At 63.3% G+C, this 17,652-nt stretch overlaps 1 protein-coding gene across 1 annotated transcript in view; it reads left to right on the top strand.

Moving 5' to 3' along the window:
- ESPNL (espin like) overlaps nucleotides 1-14,621 on the top strand; it is a 29,554-nt gene extending 14,933 nt beyond the window's left edge. Inside the window, exons 6-9 of the mRNA XM_081813281.1 lie at nucleotides 4,457-4,568; nucleotides 5,627-5,730; nucleotides 6,442-6,633; nucleotides 8,514-14,621. Of these exons, the coding sequence (XP_081669407.1) occupies nucleotides 4,457-4,568; nucleotides 5,627-5,730; nucleotides 6,442-6,633; nucleotides 8,514-10,121 (2,016 nt within the window). The 3' untranslated portion in view covers nucleotides 10,122-14,621. The remainder of the gene's footprint in view (nucleotides 1-4,456; nucleotides 4,569-5,626; nucleotides 5,731-6,441; nucleotides 6,634-8,513) is intronic.
- Nucleotides 14,622-17,652: the final 3,031 nt, after the last annotated feature.

Genomic DNA, 17,652 nt, shown 5'->3' with positions numbered 1-17,652 from the left:
TTCTCTCAGGACTCCCCAACCAGTCGGGGCTGACCGTGCGGCCTCCGCGCCCCAGCCTGTGACCAGCAGTGCCCAGCCTGTCCACACACGCTTGGCTTTTGAGGCTTGTTGCTGTATCTGCAGGGAGCTTGGGGAGCCTGTGTGGGACTCGGGGTTAGGCCTGGAGCCTCCCTTCCTCCCTCAGTGAGCGCCCAGGGCAGCTGGGGTGCGGGTCCCTCACCACCGGCTGGCACGCACCCCCCACCAGGCCACCTGCTTCACATGCACAGACTTGGCTCCGCGGGAGGGCAGGGTGTCAGCTGTGGGCCCCCGCGCTGGGGAGGGGGTGCCGAGCGCCTCATGCAATATTGATGGAAACGCAATATCCAGAGGTCGCCACGCTGGCCTCTTCCCAAGCTGGGCTCAAGGGAGGTGGTGAAAGCCACACAGGGCGGCCCGTACCTGCCCCTGGGGAGCCGTGGGTCTCAGGCGAGGTAGCCTGGGGAGCCAGGCCGGACCGGTGGTGGTGAGACCTGCCCTGTGGGAGGTGCCCCCTCCACTGGCGTGGCTGCAGGACCTGGGTTCACCCGCTGCCGCGCTAGCCCTGCCTCAACGGCCCCACCTCAGCCTGGGCCACGTCTTCCTGCTCCCTGGCCCTTGGGCACCCCTCTGCACAATGAAGGGTTGGGCCTCTGACTGGGGGCGCTCCTGGCTGCAGGGCTGGGTTTGAGTGAGGTCCCAGCCAGGTGGTGACAGTTGGGAACAGCAGTCCTAGATGACGAGCACGACCCTCCAAAGGGGGGAAGCCCAGCCCCCAGCACCCCCACCGCACCCACCTGTCCTGCTTGCCCCTGGCCCTATACTCACACCCACCGGGGTTGGAGAGGCTCTTCCTGGCTGGGGAGCGCTGGCCAGTTGGCAGCATCTCCGAGCCTCAGTTTCTCATCTGTTCAGTATGATAGAAGAGCCTCGTGGCAGGAGATGCTCCTCAGACACCCAGCGGGTGCTAATTCCCTCCCCTAGGTCAGAAGGGCTCCAGGACCCTTTCATCCTCGCTGGGGAACTGAGGCCCACAGAGGGCAAGGGACTCCCCTGGGCAGCCTCCTCTCCAGGGAGGGGTGGGGCCCGGCTGTGCAGCCAGTAACCGAATCTCAGCCATGGTGACCGGAGTCCGGCGCCCATCTGTGGGTCATGATTTTCTCAGCCCGGGTGGCATTACAGGCCTGTAACCCGGCTCACCACAGCTGTCCTCGATGTATAATGCATGGCAGGCACAGCATTGCTCAAATCTCACCAAAAACACGGGAAAGGAGGCGGCAGGCCACGGGAAGGCCCCAGCCCAGGCCCAGACGACCGCCGACCTCAGGGCAATTGCCTGATTTGGGGGCCGTGCGTGCCCAGCCGTCAGGACCCAGGGGTCGGAGCCCCACGTCTGAGCTCCTTTAGCTCCTTACAGACTTGTTAGTGTCAGGATGTGGGTTCTCCCACCGCCTGGGAAACAGCACAGCGGACGGGGCCTGGGTAGAACTCCCAGGTGAACACCACGCCAATGAGGTCTGAGCCCCCCAGTGCCGGCCCTGCCAGGCACCCTCCATAATTCTCACCTTCCTGACTTACAGGTGGGGAAACCGAGGCCCAGGGAGTGACTCCCTCACGCTTCTCCTTGGAGAGTGGGGAGCAGGATGTGGCCCGGGGCCAGGAGAGTGGTACCAGGTCCCCCAGGCTGCGGGTGCTGCACAAAGCATTCCCCTGCGCCCCAAACCAACTTCCTGCCCCTTTGGTCTTCCCCTGCGCTCTGAGGGGGGAGGGGAGCTTCTTGCCCCTGACCTCTGAGAGCAGATTCCTTTAGGGAGAGGGGCCAGAGGCAGGAGGGGAGGCCCCTCCCCGAGCTCAGCCATCCTCTGTCAGACTGACAGCCAGCCTCTCTAGCTGTGCCCCAGGCTCTGGGGTCTGACTCAGCCCTGCTTAAAGCTCGCAAGCCGGCCGATGTCTGCGTCATGGATGCTGGAAGAAGACACTAGAGTTCTGGGTCCAAGACACACTGTAGAGAGCAAGCATCATGTTTTATGGGGTCCTCTTCCCCCCCCCAAGTCCCTGCGTGATGCGATATGGGTCCAGATGGCTACCGCGCACGCGGGAGGTTTATGTCACAGCTGAGGACCGCTGAGCCTGGGGAACCCCCATTTTATAGTGAGGAGTAAGATCCCTCTGGGTCCCTCCCTCCAAATGCAGCCCTGAGATATGGCCATGTAAAGAGCAGTCAGGGCTTTGCGTCCTCGGCAGGAGTGCCAGAAACCCAACCAGTGTCAGGGCCTCCCCTGCCCCCAGAGGCCCACCCATCCGCCTCCTCCTTTAATGCTGATGCCCCCGGACCTAAGGATTCAAGCGGCTCCCGGAACAAGGACTGGGGTCTCAAATAAGATTCTGATCCCGGCTCTACCACACGCCAGCTTGGGGCCTTTAGGAAGCCCCCTGCCCTCTGTGAGCCTTGGTTTCCCCATCTGTGCCCTGGGGGCTCCACTGGGGGTGGAGACACTGTACTGGGGCTTTCCTCTGGCTGGCCTCTCCCTCTCCGGTGACCCAGGGATCTCAGGTCTCGCCCACATCCCCAGAGGGTCTGCTTCCCCGGCCCCTGCCCTGTGGAGGGTGAAGGTGCCATGGTAAGGGATCCCGCACCCAGCCCCAAGCCCGCCTGGCCACCTGATACCTCGGCCTTCAAATATTAATGCGACACCACCCGCTCCCAGGGGCAGCAGCTGGGACAAGCCTGACAGCCCCGGACAGCGGCAGCTCCCTGTGCTCAGCCCAGCCCCTGCCTCTGTGGGTCCCCCCGGGCCGGGGGCCGACGGACGCCCCCCCACGGAGCCCCAGGGCTCCTGGGTTCTCCACACGGATTCCTGGAAGGACTGAGGTGTGAGGTGCGTGGTGGCCAGGCAGGTGGGGTTTCAGGCTGTGTTCCTTCTCAGCGGCCACAGTGGGCGGAGGGTCCTGGATGGGAGAGCAGTTGAGGGGCTGGAGGCAGTGGGTGCAGGTCAGGGGTTCTCCTGAGGGCGCCCCCAAGCTGGGGTGGCCCCTAAGGTCTGTGCCTCCTAGCCAGGAGGTGGGATCGGGAGGTGGGACTGAGCAAGGGGACACTCAGAGTGGCCAAAGGGTTTGCCCCAGCAGGACCGGCTACCGCGCGCGGTGGGCCAGTGCAAAATGAAAACTCGGGCTTCTTACTCAAAAATGATGAAGCGTTTTAAGACAGAGGCAGCAGAGCGTTAAACCGAGCGGCAGCATGGGCCACACCCTCTTGACACGGTGCCAGCCCCAGGCCACACGTCCATGTCCTGCCCAGGGCTCTCTCCAGCACCGACCTGGAGGCTTGTCCCACCTCCACTGCCCACGGCAAGGAGGGGTGCGGAGCTGCAGTCTGACAGCCGGGCTGGGGTGCTCAGAGGGCCCGCAGCTGTGGCCCTGCCTGCTGGAGGGGCAAGCGGGGGCAGCCCTGCGGCAGGAGGGCCTCACGGGGACGCTGGTGCAGCTGCGAGCCCAGGAGTCTGCCCCCGCGAGAGATGGGCTTGGCCGGACTTCAACTTTTCAGCTTTAAACCAAAAAGTGACCAGCTTGGCTCGGGTGTCGTCCTGGAGAATTTCTCTGCTACGTGAGGAGGGACATGAGGAGACAAGTGCAGTTCACAAGTGCCGCTCACAGCCCCCGGGTGTCAGCAGCCTGCTCGCTAGGTCAGCCGGGCCAGAAGTCTTGGCTTCTGGTGGTCAGTCCCCAGAGCTGAGGCTGCTCAGGGCTGAGCTGGGGAGATGCGTCCAGGTCAAGGGCTCCTCCTGGCGGCGACCACTCAGTTCCCCAGGGCCAGGAGAGGTGGCCACAGTCAGGTCTGTGCCTTGCCCCGGACATGGGGCAGGGCGTAGGGGTGAGTTTTGGGGGCCCCTGCAGTGCCGGGGGGCTGACCTTGGTGATCTCTGTTTCCCTGTGGCCTTGGGGAGGGGAGCGGCCTGGACATTGCCTGATGGGTCCTGGGCACAGCGCCCCGGCTCTGGGGTGTGGCCACAGCCACACAGCCCCCACCTGTGGGTCTGAGAAGTGTTGCAAGTGCCTCACAGTGCTCGCTCTGCTCTCCTCGCAGAGAGGGGAGCCGTTCTAGGCCGTCTGTCTCAGCACAGAAGTCGGGGACAGTGAGGGTGTGTGTGCGTGTGCATGCATGTCTCATAAGGCCAGAGAGGTAAGCGCACGCCGGACACCCGGCCCCAACCCAGCACCCGGAGCTGCCGGGTTGAGCTGCCTCCAGAGAAAGGCTGTGAGCCAGGCCCTTAGACGAAGGGGGCGTTCACCTGGTGGTGCTGGGGATGGGAGCCTCCCCGCTCAGGGAGACTGGGTCAGGACTAGCCTGCCCCATGCCCCCCGCCGCCCCGGCAGGATTGCTGGCGGCCCACGTCAGGCCCACCCGGGCCTCCTGCTGACCGGGTCTGTCCGCCCCCAGGTGCGGCTCCTGATGACGCCACCGCCACCTCCGTTTCCGCCCCCTCTGCTGTCAGCCGCGGGGCACTCCCAGGAGGATGGGACAAGGGGCTCGGGGCTCGGGAGCCCCACCCGTGAGTACACATCTCCAGGGAAGACTGGCCTGGACCGTGGGTGCCGGGAGTGGGTGCTGCTGGCCTCACCTCCAAGGTCCCTCGAGGGGGTGGGCTGGGGGAGCAGCGGACTCCAGGAGCTGGGCAATGCCACAGTGAGGCCAGAGCTGAAGCCAGCACTCCCGTCACCCAGCCCCAGCTGCTCCCAGATTTCCTTCACTGCCTTGGTTCCTTCCTTAAAGTGAGGATCAACATTTTCCTTGACGGACACTTGTAATTGCAATTAAATGGCCCCCTGCTCCGCCCTCCAGAGTCCCTCTGTGAGCTCGGAGCCCCCAGGGCCTGGCTGTCCTGCCTGTGTGATCCTCGGCAGCCTCGTTCCCTCTCTGGGCTTCGGCTTGTCCAGAGGTAAATCTCGAAGGTCAGGTTACTAGGGCCCGGGGCCCTTCTGGATCTGAGGCTGCTGTCAGAGACCCCAGCAGGCGGAGCATCTGTGGGCTAGCAGAGGCAGGTCACTGATTCTTAGGGAACTGGGACCATTTTAGCAAAATGAAATGGACAGCATGAACAATATCAGCAGGCCCCATATTTGTGAGGGTAAGCACCGCTTCATGCATGGGTCGTGGTTTTATAATCACATGCAGTGTGTTCGTGCGCGTGTGTGTGTGTGTGTGTGTGTGTGTGTGTGTGTGTGTGATGCAGGATGTGTTTCTCGGTTGGGGTGCGGCCCTGGGGAGGGGCAGTAAGAGGAGAATTCTGATCTTTTGCGGTCTGATGGGGCTGCATTAGGTCTCCAGACCACCCAACCCAACCCTCTGCCCTTCCCAGCTCGAGGGGTGAGGGGGGTAAAACGCAAGCTCTCCAACTGGCCAGGCTTGGGGAGCTCCGCAGGGGCCCACGGACACCCTAGCAATGAATCAGTCTGCCGGGCCCTGGGGCATTTGTTGGGGGACTGGCTGGGTCTTTGGCTCCAAGTCTAGTGGTCAGAAGGCCAGTTGTGCCCCAGGTCCAGGGGTTTCTACCCCCATCCCCTGCCTTCTCAGGGAAGCCCCCTGACTCTGCTTCCCTTCCCCCAGCAGTGGTGACTCCCAGCCTAGCCCGGCCTGACCAGCCTCTTCTGAGGGAGCAGACGATCTGTGCGGCACCTCCATGGGTCACCACCAGCGCCATGGCCGTCCCCACGGTATGCCTCCCAACTCCACACCCCTGTCCCCCCGTCTCCCCAGCCAACCCTCAAAGCCCAGCTGGCCTCTTGTCACAGAGTCCTGTGTGCGCCCAGGCCAGGTCACTTCTGGGGCAGAGATGCAGTTGTCCATGGGTGGGTGGGCCTGGGGTCTACTGCCCTCCTCCTCAGGGGCTCCCACCCAGCCCAGGACCCCCTGGAAGAGGCTGGCTCCCCTTTCTCTTTTTCTTTCTGGGCATGAGGCCTTTATAAATCCAGCTCACCCTTTCCTTGAATGGGTCCTGGGAACTCTCAGCCCCTGAGATGTTCTGTACAAGTTTGGGAAATGCTGCATGGTGCTGTCCCTCTTGGAGAGTTATAGGGCACACTTAAAGGCTCTGACAAGTCCTGCAGTTCAGAATTGGCCACCGGACTTTCTCTATGTAACTGTACCCGTTTGCTCATTCACATGGCAACCTCCTCTCTGCCATGTACAGAAGAGGGGAAGAATCTCTGGTTGCCTCTCAGCCAGCCGTCCCCCCACGCACATACCTGGATCCCACAGCGGACCCCGGGGATCCCTGCCTTCAGAGGCCAGCGCTTACCAGGCTGGGTCTCCCTGGCCTACCCCCTCCCCCTCCTCCCTGGGCCTTGCTAACCCCGTGTGGCCCTCCCCACCGGCCCCGGCGGGGTCCCCTCCGAGCCCTGAGTGACCAGCCTGAGTCCGCACAGGGAGAGATGGTGGCGGGAGACGCCCCGAACTGCCTGGCGGTGCAGCAGCTGGACAGGCTGCCCTCGGGAGACCTCGACGGGCTGGTGCCCACGCGGGACGAGCGCGGCCGGCCCATCCCCGAGTGGAAGCGGCAGGTGATGGTGCGGAAGCTGCAGGCGCGCCTGGGCTCAGAGCCCGCGCCCCAGGCCCAGGTGGGGCCCGGTGGGTCAGGGCGGGGCGGGAGAGGGGGCGGGACCTGGCTGAGTGGGGGCGGGGCCCGGCGGGAGAGGGGGCGGGACCTGGCTGGGCGGGGCGGGGCCCGGCGGGAGAGGGGGCGGGACCTGGCTGGGCGGGGCGGGGCCCGGCGGGCGGGGCGGGGCCCCACTCCGCCCCTCACCCGCCGAGCCCCGCAGAGTGGAGGCGGGGCGGGAGGCTTTGTCCTGGCAGGTAGACGTGGAAGGTGGGGGGCCTGAGCCCACACCTCGACTCTGGAAACCCAGAGTTCCCCTCTGTGGCCCCAGCTTCCTCCTCTGACGGACGATGAAGTGGAAGCAGATCAGGGAGCTGGGAGCCTCCTCACCTGCGTCAGAGGTGCTGTAGGCACATGTTCTTTTGTCCAACGGTTTTCACCCCACCTCCGCCCTGTGCCGGGCCCTGTGCCGGGCCCTGTGCCGGGCAGTGAAGGGGACCGGCCCTGCTCTCCCAGCCCTTATATTCCAGCAGGGAAGGCAGGGTGATTGGGCTGGGCAGGTGATTCCAGGTGTCACGGAGAGAAGCAGAGCCGCGCAAAGGGGAGTGGGTATTCCATATGGGTGCTCAGGAGCAGCCTCTCTGAGGAGGAGATCTTGAGCAGGAGCCAGAAAGAAATAAGAGAGGAACCCTGTGAGGATTTGGGACAAGTGACTCTAATCAGAGAGAACACATGCAAAGGTCCTGAGGCATGAATAGGCTGGTACCTCGGAGCAGAGTGAATGAGGTGTCATGGGCAGAGGTGAGGTCAGAGAGGGAACAGGACGGCTCACCATCAGGCCCCTGGGGAGCCTTTGGGAATCCGAGCAGAGAAGCTGTGATTTGACTTGGGTGGTAGCAGGCTTCGTCTAGCTGCTGGGGGACATAGCGGAATAGGATTTTGTCTGAATGGTGAGTGTTATACAGCCCGTGGTCAGAGCTCCCCTGTCCCACGCGGTCATGCTAGCCACGTGTGGCCGTTTAAATTAATTAAAATGAAACAAAAGTCAAACTCCCGCTTCTCAGTTGCACGAGCCACATTCCATTTCTGTAGCCACAGGTGGCTGATGCCTACGTGTCATCCTCACCTGGCGTGTTGAGGGAAGTGGTGTCCCAGCCTGGCCACAGCCTTCGTCCCTGGGCGGCTCCGCTCCGTGCCCTTGGGTCTGCTGGGCCAAGGAATCAGGACTTCTCAGAGCAGAGCCCTGCCTGGCGCCAGGCAATCTCGGGCCTCTGAGCAACCAGGTGGTGGCTCAGGCCCCTCCCCTGTGAACTGGGGCCCCTCCCTCAGGGGGCTCTGAGCTGTGATCAGGCTGGCACAGAGCCTGAGCCCAGAGGGAGCCCAGCGCAGGGCCCCTCTGTGTCTGTCCCAGAGGCCGTGGGCACTGGGGGGCGGGGCTGGACCCTGGTGCCAGGGCAGCCACCAGGAGGACCCAGAGCTGGGTGGGAGAAGCCGCCCTCTTTGGAGGCTGCTACCCAACCACAGAAGGCTCTGGAGCTTGGGGGGAGGGCCTGGGAGGCTCTGAGGAGAGAGACCCTTTGGATTGGACAGCGAGGAGATGAGATTGGGAGGATGTGGGGGTGGCAGAGCAGAGGCCCCGTCTTCTGAGGGCAAAGACTGGGCCCCCACAGGGCAGAGTGGCTGCCCTGAGCCTCAGACTCAGGACCGGGGCCGGCCAGCGTCCTTGTTTCTGCTCTAAATCTGGGCAGGGCCAGCTGGTGTGTAGGGGCTGGGCTAGGGTCCCCAGGGGCACCGGGGGCCAGGCCACCCTCGGGGGCCTTGTGTCCAGCAAGAACATGCCCTGTCCCCGCTGCAAGGCCATGGGGGCCTCAGCCCCGGCTGACCTGGCCTCCCTGTGCCCAGGGTGAGCGCGGGAGCGTGGGCCCCACGGAGCAGGCAGCCTGGCGGTACTCACAGACCCACCGGGCCATCCTGGGCCCCTTCGGGGAGCTGCTGACGGAGGACGACCTGGTGTACCTGGAGAAGCAGATCGCCGACCTGCAGCTGAGGCGCCGCTGCCAGGAGTATGAGAGTGAGCTGGGCCGGTTGGCGGCCGAGCTGCAGGCCCTGCTGCCCACCCCCCTGGTCAGCATCACGGTCAACAGCCACTTCCTGCCCCGGGGACCCGGACCAGAGGGTGAGGAGGCCCCCGCCCCAGCGGCCGAGCCCAGGGGCCCCGCGGGGGCCTCGGAGGCTGCTCCGGGTGAGCAGCCCCTGCCCTTCTGGTGCAGCCACATCGCCCGGCTGGTGCGCAGCATGTCCCTGCTGCTGAAGGGCATGAACGGGCTGGTGCCGGGCGAGGAGAAGGCCGCGGGCCGGCCCCCGCAGGAGGCCCGCGGAGAGGCCCCTGCCAGCCCCCCCAGGAGCGAGGCACAGCGCGAGATCCAGGAGTGCGGGGTGTCCGTGCGGACGCTGCGCGGCAACTTCGAGTCAGCCCCTGGCCCGCCCTGCACCCCAAACCCAGGCCCCTGTGAGGCAGGGGCCCGGCCTGGGCAGTGCCGGAGAGGCGGCTGGCCCTCAGCCCCGCAGCCCCGCGGCGGCCCAGCGGCGGGGGCACCCGGGGCGGGCGACGCAGAGGAGGCCGGCGACTCAGGCATCAGCTGCGAGCAGGGCCCCTCGGAGGCGGGAGCCGGGCCCAGCGCCGACCCGGCCAGCCTGCGCAAGGAGCGCATCGTCATGCTTTTCCTCAGCCACTGGAGGAAGTGGGCCTACGCACCGGCCCTCAAGACGGCGGCCTGCAGGACCCTGGAGGCCCGCCGGGCCGGGCCGCGGGTGCAGGAGGCAGCCGGGGGCCCTGGGCTGCTCTCCCCGCCGCCCAGGGGGGGCCCCCGGCTGGGCCAGCTCTGGCGGCAGCGGAGCACCATCGCCCACCTGCTGGGCACCTGGAAGGCCATCCTGGCGCACGTGCCGGCCCGGCAGCTGCGGCGGCTGAGCCGGCGGCCCCGCGGGCCCCTGTCGCCCGAGCAGTTCCTGCCCCACGTGGACGGGGCGCCCATGCCCTATGGCAGCCTGACGCTGGACCTCTTCATGCTGGGCTACTTCCAGCTCCTGGAGTGCGACCTGCCGGCCGAGGAACGCAAGATGCGCCACCTGCTCTGCTTCGAGGTCTTCGAGCACCTGGGCGCCCACGGCTGGGAGACCACGCGGGCCTTCCACAAGGCTGTGACCGACGAGGTGGCCGCCGGCCGCCGGGCCTGGACCGACGGCTTCGAGGACATCAAAGCCCGCTTCTTTGGCTCCAGCCGAAGTCCCGCCTGGGACCCGGAGCCCGGCCGCAAGTCAGGCCTGACGCCCCTCGGGCCCCTGCCTCATGCCGCCGCCCCCAGCGGCAGCCCCGAGCCTGCAGCCCAGAGGCTGGGGTCCGGCCACCAGCGCGGCAGCTTCAACAGTGAGGACATCTGCGGCTACATTGACCGGAGCTTCGCCTTCTGGAAGGAGAAAGAAGCCGAGATGTTCAGCTTTGGAGAGTGAGACAGGCGGGCGGCCTGCCTTTGGGAATGCGGTGTGGGGGGTGGTTTCGGTCTTCTCCGCTCTTTTCCCCTTTGTCCCTCACTTGGCGGCCGGGTGAGCCGCAAGACCAGGCTGGCAGACGCTAATGCCCGCCTCCAGTCCCACCGCAACCGGCTCCTCCCCGCCGTGCAGCTCAGTTTCGGAATCCTCACCGGGAACCCCGTCGGCCTGGAGTTGGAGGACTTGACCTCCCAGCCCCAGGCCCTCTGCCCCCGGATTCTGCGGGCACCTCGGGTGCTAGCCCGTTTCCTGTGGGCCCTCCTCCCAGTGCCCCTGATGTCCCACCCCACCGTCCCTCCAGCGCTGGTGGCCCCAGCCACGGCCAGAGCCTCTCTGTCCGCCTCTTTCCGGTGACCTTGGACTATTCCCTTCCCCTCCCCAGGCCCCTGTCCCCATCTGTGAACTGGGAGAGCTGCGGGTTGGAGCTTCCTGCCAGGCCCTCCCAAATTCTCTGGGGCGGAGAGATGGCCCACGTGGGGGCGCCGGCCAGCCAGGGCAGCCACCTGCTGTCAGACGCAGGCTCTGCTGCCGTGCCCTGCCCCCACCCCAGGGTCTGCAAAGGAGCTGGTCCCCGAAGGGAAGGCTCCCTGTGCACCTCCTGTCCCGCCCTCCAGCTGACCAGCCCCGCGGGCCAAGGCAGCGCCAGGGCCCCTGCTGCAGGCTCAGGAGAGCAGGGACGCGAGGGATTTTTCCCAGAGAAGCAGTGGCCGAAGGGAGCTCGGAGCAGAGGAGACTGGCGCCTCCCCCTCAAGTGGGAGCTGTTAGACCTACAGGACACATGGCAGAGGGAAGGCGGGGTATGGCCCTTTCTGTGGCCCCTGGATGTCGTCCCCAGCCTTCTCCACGAGGGACCAAGGGAAAAGCTGGATCTCCTCAGAGGGCGTCCACCAGTGCCGCAGCGTTCTGAGTGAACAGGGCGCTAGGAGCACTAGGGACAAAGCCCCGCGGGGGGGCCATGGGATGCGGCTTGTCCCCCGCCCCCGTGATAGCCAAGAGGATGGGTCCCCACCCAGGCCGCGGGGGCCAGGCGTAGCTCAGCTGTGCGGTGGCCCCAGCAGGCAGTGTGTCCGGGAGCCCCTGCCGGCAGCCCCGGCCCCTGGGCACAGAGGTCCCTGCAGTGTCCTCACCTGCCTGCAGAGCTTGGAGGGCGGCAGGCAGGGTGTCGGCTGGGGCACAGAGCCCTCCCAGCCAGCCCGCCGGGACGCTCCGGAGGGGGTGGAGTCGGGGCTGCAGCGCTGGGAAGGGAGGGGGCGCTGGCTCGGGCTCCTACCCTGCCGTGGAGCCAACACTGGAGGTGAGTTTGCTCGGAAAGCCTCCTATCCCTGCGCTGCCTTCACGACTGTGCTCGTCGCCCCCTGTGTCCGCAGCGAGCGGAGAGCCGCCTGCGCCCAGAGGGAGTCCCGGCACTGGGTGGGCACCGAGCCCCAGTCCTGATCTGAGCTCCACGCAGTACCAGAGGCAACATCCTTACCCCACAGAGCCTCCCCTTCCTCATCTGCAGAAGAGGGTGTAGTGCTGACCCGCCCACTCCCACGGTCTGGAGAGGGTGGACGGGTCCCCTGTGGGAGGGGTCTCCGTCCTGAGATGGAGTGGGGTGTAATGAGCAGGGCGCCACCTCCAGGCTCCTGGTCCCCAGATGGGACTGAGCTAGATGGGGGCCCGTCTGCAGGACACTATCGCTGCCCAGACCTGGGGGGGGGGGGCAGGTCTGAGAGTGGGGCCGGGGAGCCCTGGTGTCAAAGGTGCCAGACAGTCCGATGTCTCCCTCGCTCCTCCTGAGCCACCCGCAGGACCATGTTGTTCCAAGAACCTGGCCACGGAGGGCGGCCAGGAGGGGGTGGGCAGTGGACACAGGCCTGACCTCAGAGGTGGTGCCGGCCCAGGGTGCTCAGGAGAGCACTGGACAGGGGGCCAGCACACCTGACTTGGGGTGTCCCTACTCACTCCCCGGGGCCTTGGGCAAGTCCCTCCATGGCCTCGGGACTTTCTCGGGGGTGGGGTGGGACCAAAGCCAGCAGGGGGCGCCCCACAACCATCCTGGGTTCCAGGAAGCTCTGGGGTCAGGGTGGGCTGCCAGAAGAGGGGTGAGGTGGTGGCTCAGACCCAGGTTTGAGGCCGGGGAGGAGGGAGAGGGAGCCTCTGCTGGGCACTCAGAGCTGACTCCCCAGATGCCCTTTTGCAGACTCTGCTTCCCAGGGGTCTGGGCGGTGGCCCCAGGGATTCTGAGTCCCTCAGCCGGGGCTGGTGCTGGGAAAGCTGTGTTTTTCTAAGGCGTTCCAGGTGATTCTGGTGCTTAGAGGCCTGGAAATCCCCAGCCCACTAGCAGCTCCCCTGTAGGGAACAGGTGTTTCCTGCAGGAGTCAGAGGCTGACCCCAGCAAGGCCACACTCTCAGCTCTGAGGCCGCTTTGGTGCCTGTAAGCCTGTCGTCCAGTGGGCAAAAACCCAATAGCCCATATATAGGCATCCGGAGCTGCAGACCTCAGTGAGGTGATCTTTTTCATGGTGCAAACCCAGGAGCTCCCCAAAAAGCTGGCAAAATACCGGAGATACTGGAGAGAGGGAACCCCTCTTTCTCCCTGGCCCATAAATGTGTGCTGGACAAAGATGAAGGAAAATAAAGGTGTACCAAAGGTGCTGAAAGAACATCACATTTTTCCTCATGACTAGAATAATTACGGCTAACGACGCAGCTCTTCGCACCTCAATGCATAGGTTGAATGCAGAGTCAGTCTCTTCCTTTTTTTTTTTAAGATTTTTATTTATTTATTGGAGAGAGAGAGAGAGATAGCTAGAGCCCATGGTGGGGGGGCGTGGGCAGAGGGTGAAGCAGACTCCCCGCTGAGCAGGGAGCCTGACACGGGGCTTGATCTCAGCACCCCGGGATCATGACCTGAGCTGAAGGCAGATGCTTAACCGACTGAGACACCCAGGCGCCCCTCTTCCTTCTTTTTTTAAATGACTCTGAAGTTCATTTGAAAGGAACAGTGAACAAGGACAACTGTGAGGCCGGCCTCCAAGAAGGCCCTCCCGGGACCCCGTCCCCATAGCGCATCCTGTGTGCCCCCCCACGTTGTATGGCAGAATATGGCAGAAGAGATGGCTCTCACTTCCAAGTAGGTAGTAAAGGCTCTCATCTTCGTTGCTCCCTTAGCTCTGGGGAAAGCCCGGGGCCATGCTGAAAGCAGCCCTGTAAGAGAGGCCTGTGCAGGGAGAAGTGAGGCCTCCCACCCCAGTCCAGCCCTCAGATGATGGCCGATCCCTTGGTGCCAACTAAGGACAGATCCTGAGGCAGAACCCCTGGCTAAAGTGCTCCCAGAGCCAGGAACCTGCGTGAGATCACAAGTGTTTGTTGTTTTAAGACTCTAGATTTTGGGGGAACCTGGGTGGCTCAGTCATTAAGCATCTGCCTTTGGCTCAGGTCATGATCCCAGGGTCCTGGGATCGAGCCCCACGTCAGGCTCTCTGCTCAGCGGTGAGTCTGCTTCTCCCTCTGTCTCTGTGATCTCTCTAGCTCTCACTCTCTCAAATAAATAAATAAAATCTTAGAAGACACTAGATTTGGGGGTCATTTGTCATGCAGCAACAGATAACTAATACAGCAAACAAGATTGAAGTGGAAGAGTCGTTTTAGATATGAAGTCTCATAATTGTAGAGCAGTAGTCCATCAAAACCAGGTGGTTCTGACCCCAAAATACCTTTCTCTCAGATCAACAAACCAGAACAGAGAAAGCTGAGATGCTTCACACAGAAAACTTTGCCCTAAGACAAAGACGCCACAGCAAATCCGTGGGGGAAAGAAGGAATGGTCAATAGTAGTCCCCAGAGTGTTGGTAAACTATTTGAGAGTGGCGGGAGTAGGACGTTAGGGCAGCCCCTGCCCCCCCAAAAATCCCAGATGGAATAAGAGATACTGGAAGCAGGTAAAGCTCTAAAACCCCCGAGGAGGGGCTGGGCAGGACAGGTGCGCCAGATGGCCTCACCACCTGCGGGTGCCCTCCTGCTGGAGGAAGCGCCCCAGTCGCCATGCCAGCCTGCCCCCCGGAAGGTGCATCGAGCTCTAGAGATGAGCACACACCCTAACTCGGGGACTTCACCCTCTGACTCTGAATCACAGAGGCGGCACCGTATCATTTCTCGTAGTCCAAAAGGACATGACATTTCCAAATGTCCATTAATAGGAATGACTGGATGTCCCTTCGAATTCTTAAAGTGTGATATGGTCACAGTTTGATGAAATCGAAGATCCTATTTTCAAAGACCGATCGCATCAGAAACGCTGGGGCTGTAATATAAAGCGATGAAACAGGATGCGCAAACACGCCCACCGCCGTCCGAACGTTGACGCGGGGAAGACCGGCGGGGAGATTCCCGTGTGTTCGTGGGGCTTGTCTTCTACCGGTCGAATTGTTCTGCTTCATGTTTTCCAAATGCTCCACAAATGAACATGTGTTATTTTTATCATCATGAGAAGGAACAAGCAGCATATTTTTAAAGATTGCGCCACTCTGTAGCAATCTGTTGATAAAGATCTGTTTCCAGTGCCTGGTGTCGAGTTTCCCAAACTGACTGGTCATGTGAGGCGCTAGGTCTGCTCTCCCCACGTTCCTTAGGCCTCCAGGGGAGGCAGCTCCCGGTGACAGGGGCCTGTCATCAGAATACCCTGTCCTCTTTCCTCCAGCCTGGGCTGGGTACACATTAACCCTTTGTGTTGTGGCTACAAAGACAGGAGCAGGAATGACGCCTCTGTTCCCCTCTAGTGGCCTCCCCAGGATGGTCCTGGAGACCTCCATGAGCGTCCGCCTTCCCTCTGCGACCACATGAGGCTGATGCTGAAGGCTAGCAGGGAGATCCTGGGACCATCTGAAGCGGGGGCTGGGCTGGGCTGAGCTGGGCTGAACTAGGGTGAACTGAGCTGGGCTAGGCCGGGCTGAACTGGGCTGAGCTGGGCTGGGCCGGGCTGAACTGGGCTGACCTGGGCTGGGCTGGCCTGGGCTGAACCGGGCAGACTGGGAAGGGATGAGCTGGGCTATGACCGAGCTGGGCAGGGCTGGGGAGGGCAGCATGGAATCAGGAAGCACAAGTGAGCAGAGTTTGGAAGCACCTTGCAAACCTGTCATCAGTCAGTCGTGGCCGCCATCTGTGTAAGGACTGAGTTCTAACCAGACCGCACACACCGTGAGAGCAGAACTGTGGCTCCGAGCTCACAGCCATCCCGTAGGGAGCAGGGCCAGCGGCTATGATGGCCAGACAGGGGTCACCTGTCCAGGACCCAAGCTGTCATGATATCCCGATACCCTTAAGAAATCACCTAACTTTGCCAGGAGTGGGGGCTGTCGCCCTGGGAGCCTCCCCCACTGGAACCGCGTCAGGCCAGTCTCTGGGGGGGCAGCCGGAGGCCTTCATCAGACTCGGCCCCCCCCGACCCTCCAGACTGGGGAACAGTGGTATTAGCAAGGCCCACGCGAGTGAGGGAAGGAGGGGCGACAGGTGGAGGCCCTCACCTGGCCTCCCCGGGCTGCAGGCGCACACGCACGTCCTCGGCTGGGAAAGCTTCGCTCTGACCGTTGGCAGAAGAGATGTCCAGAGACCCCCTGTCCGGGGCCTGGGTCCAGCTGGGTTCCAGCTGTGAGGGCTTCCCCTGTGACCACTGTGAACCCAGAGCTGAGGGGGAGACTGCAGGCCACCGCTGCTGTATTTTTAGATGACCCTATTTCTTTGCTACCTCTGGTTCTCACGACGAGTGAGGACGCCAGGGCCGCGCCAGGGCCGAAGCCACGCTGTGACCAGGAGCCTCGGGTCCAGTGTCTCTGTCGCCAGCCCAGCAAAGCACTCAGGGATGCCTCCTTACCTCTCTGGGCCTCGCTTTAACCACCAAAGGCTTCCCGACCACCACTGAGGACCCCAAGTTTAGAAAGCCTTTGCTCACCAATCTGCATTTCCTTGTGATAGTCACTTTCCCCCGGTTGAGAGATGAACAAAAGGCCACTGGGGCACCTGTCAATGACCGTTAGAGAAGCGAGTACCCGTCAGGCCCTACTGACACCCAGGCCCTGAGCTGGGGCCTCCACGCCCCCCTGAGTCTCCAGCCCAGGCTCCACTGTCCCCCCCTGGAATGCTTCCTGCTGTCCGTCCTGGTCCCTGGGGTCCAGGAGACCTCAGCCTTCCTGACGGGGCCAGTGTGGGCTTTCAGAGCAGACAGCCTGGGAGGAGCATCAGCTCTCTCCCTCCCCCACTCCCTCCCAATGCAGACAGTGCTAAAAATACCCTTCTGTCCATCCCCACGTGGTGCCCAGCCCAGCCCAGCCCAGCCCAGCAGGCCCTCCGGGCCCCTCGCCGGCTGGGAAGTCCTATTCTCCGGCCTGAGTTCTCCAAGGTCCAGGAGCCGACTGAGAGGTAGGGTCCCAGGGGCTCTGGAGTGTGGGCATCGGGGAACGGGAGGTGGGATTTGGGGCAGGGAGCTGCAGGGGGGGGCAGGTTATGGTAGGATAACCGGCGGGGCATAGAGATCACAGCGCTGGGTGTTTGGACACAGAGCCCCCAGCCCCGGTCAAGCTGGGCCCCTTGGGGCACGGTGAGGGCTCAGCCGACACACTGCCCTCGGTGTCCTGGCTGGAGAGGTGGGCGATGGGGAGGCGGACCACACCCTCCAGCCGCAGCCGGGACCCCAGTGTCCAGTGCCCAGCCGCTGCTGGCTTCAGGCCCTCTGGGTCCTGCCCGCCGAAGCCCTCCTCGTTGCCGGCCTGGACAGGCACCAGGCTGAGGCTCTGAGACTCTCCGGAAGCCCCCACCCCGTTGGTTCTGGGACCTGAGGGTGGCAGGTGTCAGTAGATGCAGCTGAGGCCCCATGAGAAGGTGGGTGGGCACCCTGCCCACTGGCTCCCGGGGCGGTGGTAGCTACCGGGAACCCAGGGGTGACAGGAATGTGAGGCCTGGGGCAGTGGCCTTGGGCTCATCTTTTGTCCTCACTTGGCCAGGGGGCCTCCCTGGAAGGGGGTCAGGCAGGAGGGATGCTGGCCGGGGCCCCTGACCTGTCCTGTCCTGGCTGGGCTCCCGGGGTCCTGCCCTGCTCTCTAGGGGCACCGGTGGGGCGGGGGGGTGCGGGGGGTGCCTAAGCTCCCGCCTCCGGCGCCATAGCTCAGCAGGGCCCTCCCTGTTCCTTGGCACCCACAGTTCACGGTTCTCTTTTCAGGGCTTTGTTATTTTTTTTTTTTTAGTTTTCTTATTGTTATGTTAATCCCCCTACATTACATCATTAGTTTTTGATGTAGTGTTCCATGATTCATTGTTTGTGCATAACACCCAGTCAGGACTTTGTTATTTTGTTCTTGGTTTTTTTTTTTAAAGATTTTATTTATTTATTTGACAGAGAGAGACACAGCGAGAGAGGGAACACAAGCAGGGGGAGTGGGAGAGGGAGAAGCAGGCTTCCCGCCGAGCAGGGAGCCCGATGCGGGGCTCGATCCCAGGACTCTGGGATCATGACCTGAGC

The sequence above is a fragment of the Leptonychotes weddellii genome, chromosome 3, assembly GCF_054177405.1.
Source record: "Leptonychotes weddellii isolate Sample4059 chromosome 3, ASM5417740v2, whole genome shotgun sequence".
NCBI classification, from domain to species: Eukaryota; Metazoa; Chordata; class Mammalia; order Carnivora; family Phocidae; genus Leptonychotes; species Leptonychotes weddellii.
Note: the sequence above shows the minus strand (reverse complement) of the source record. Positions and strands in the feature narration are given on the sequence as shown.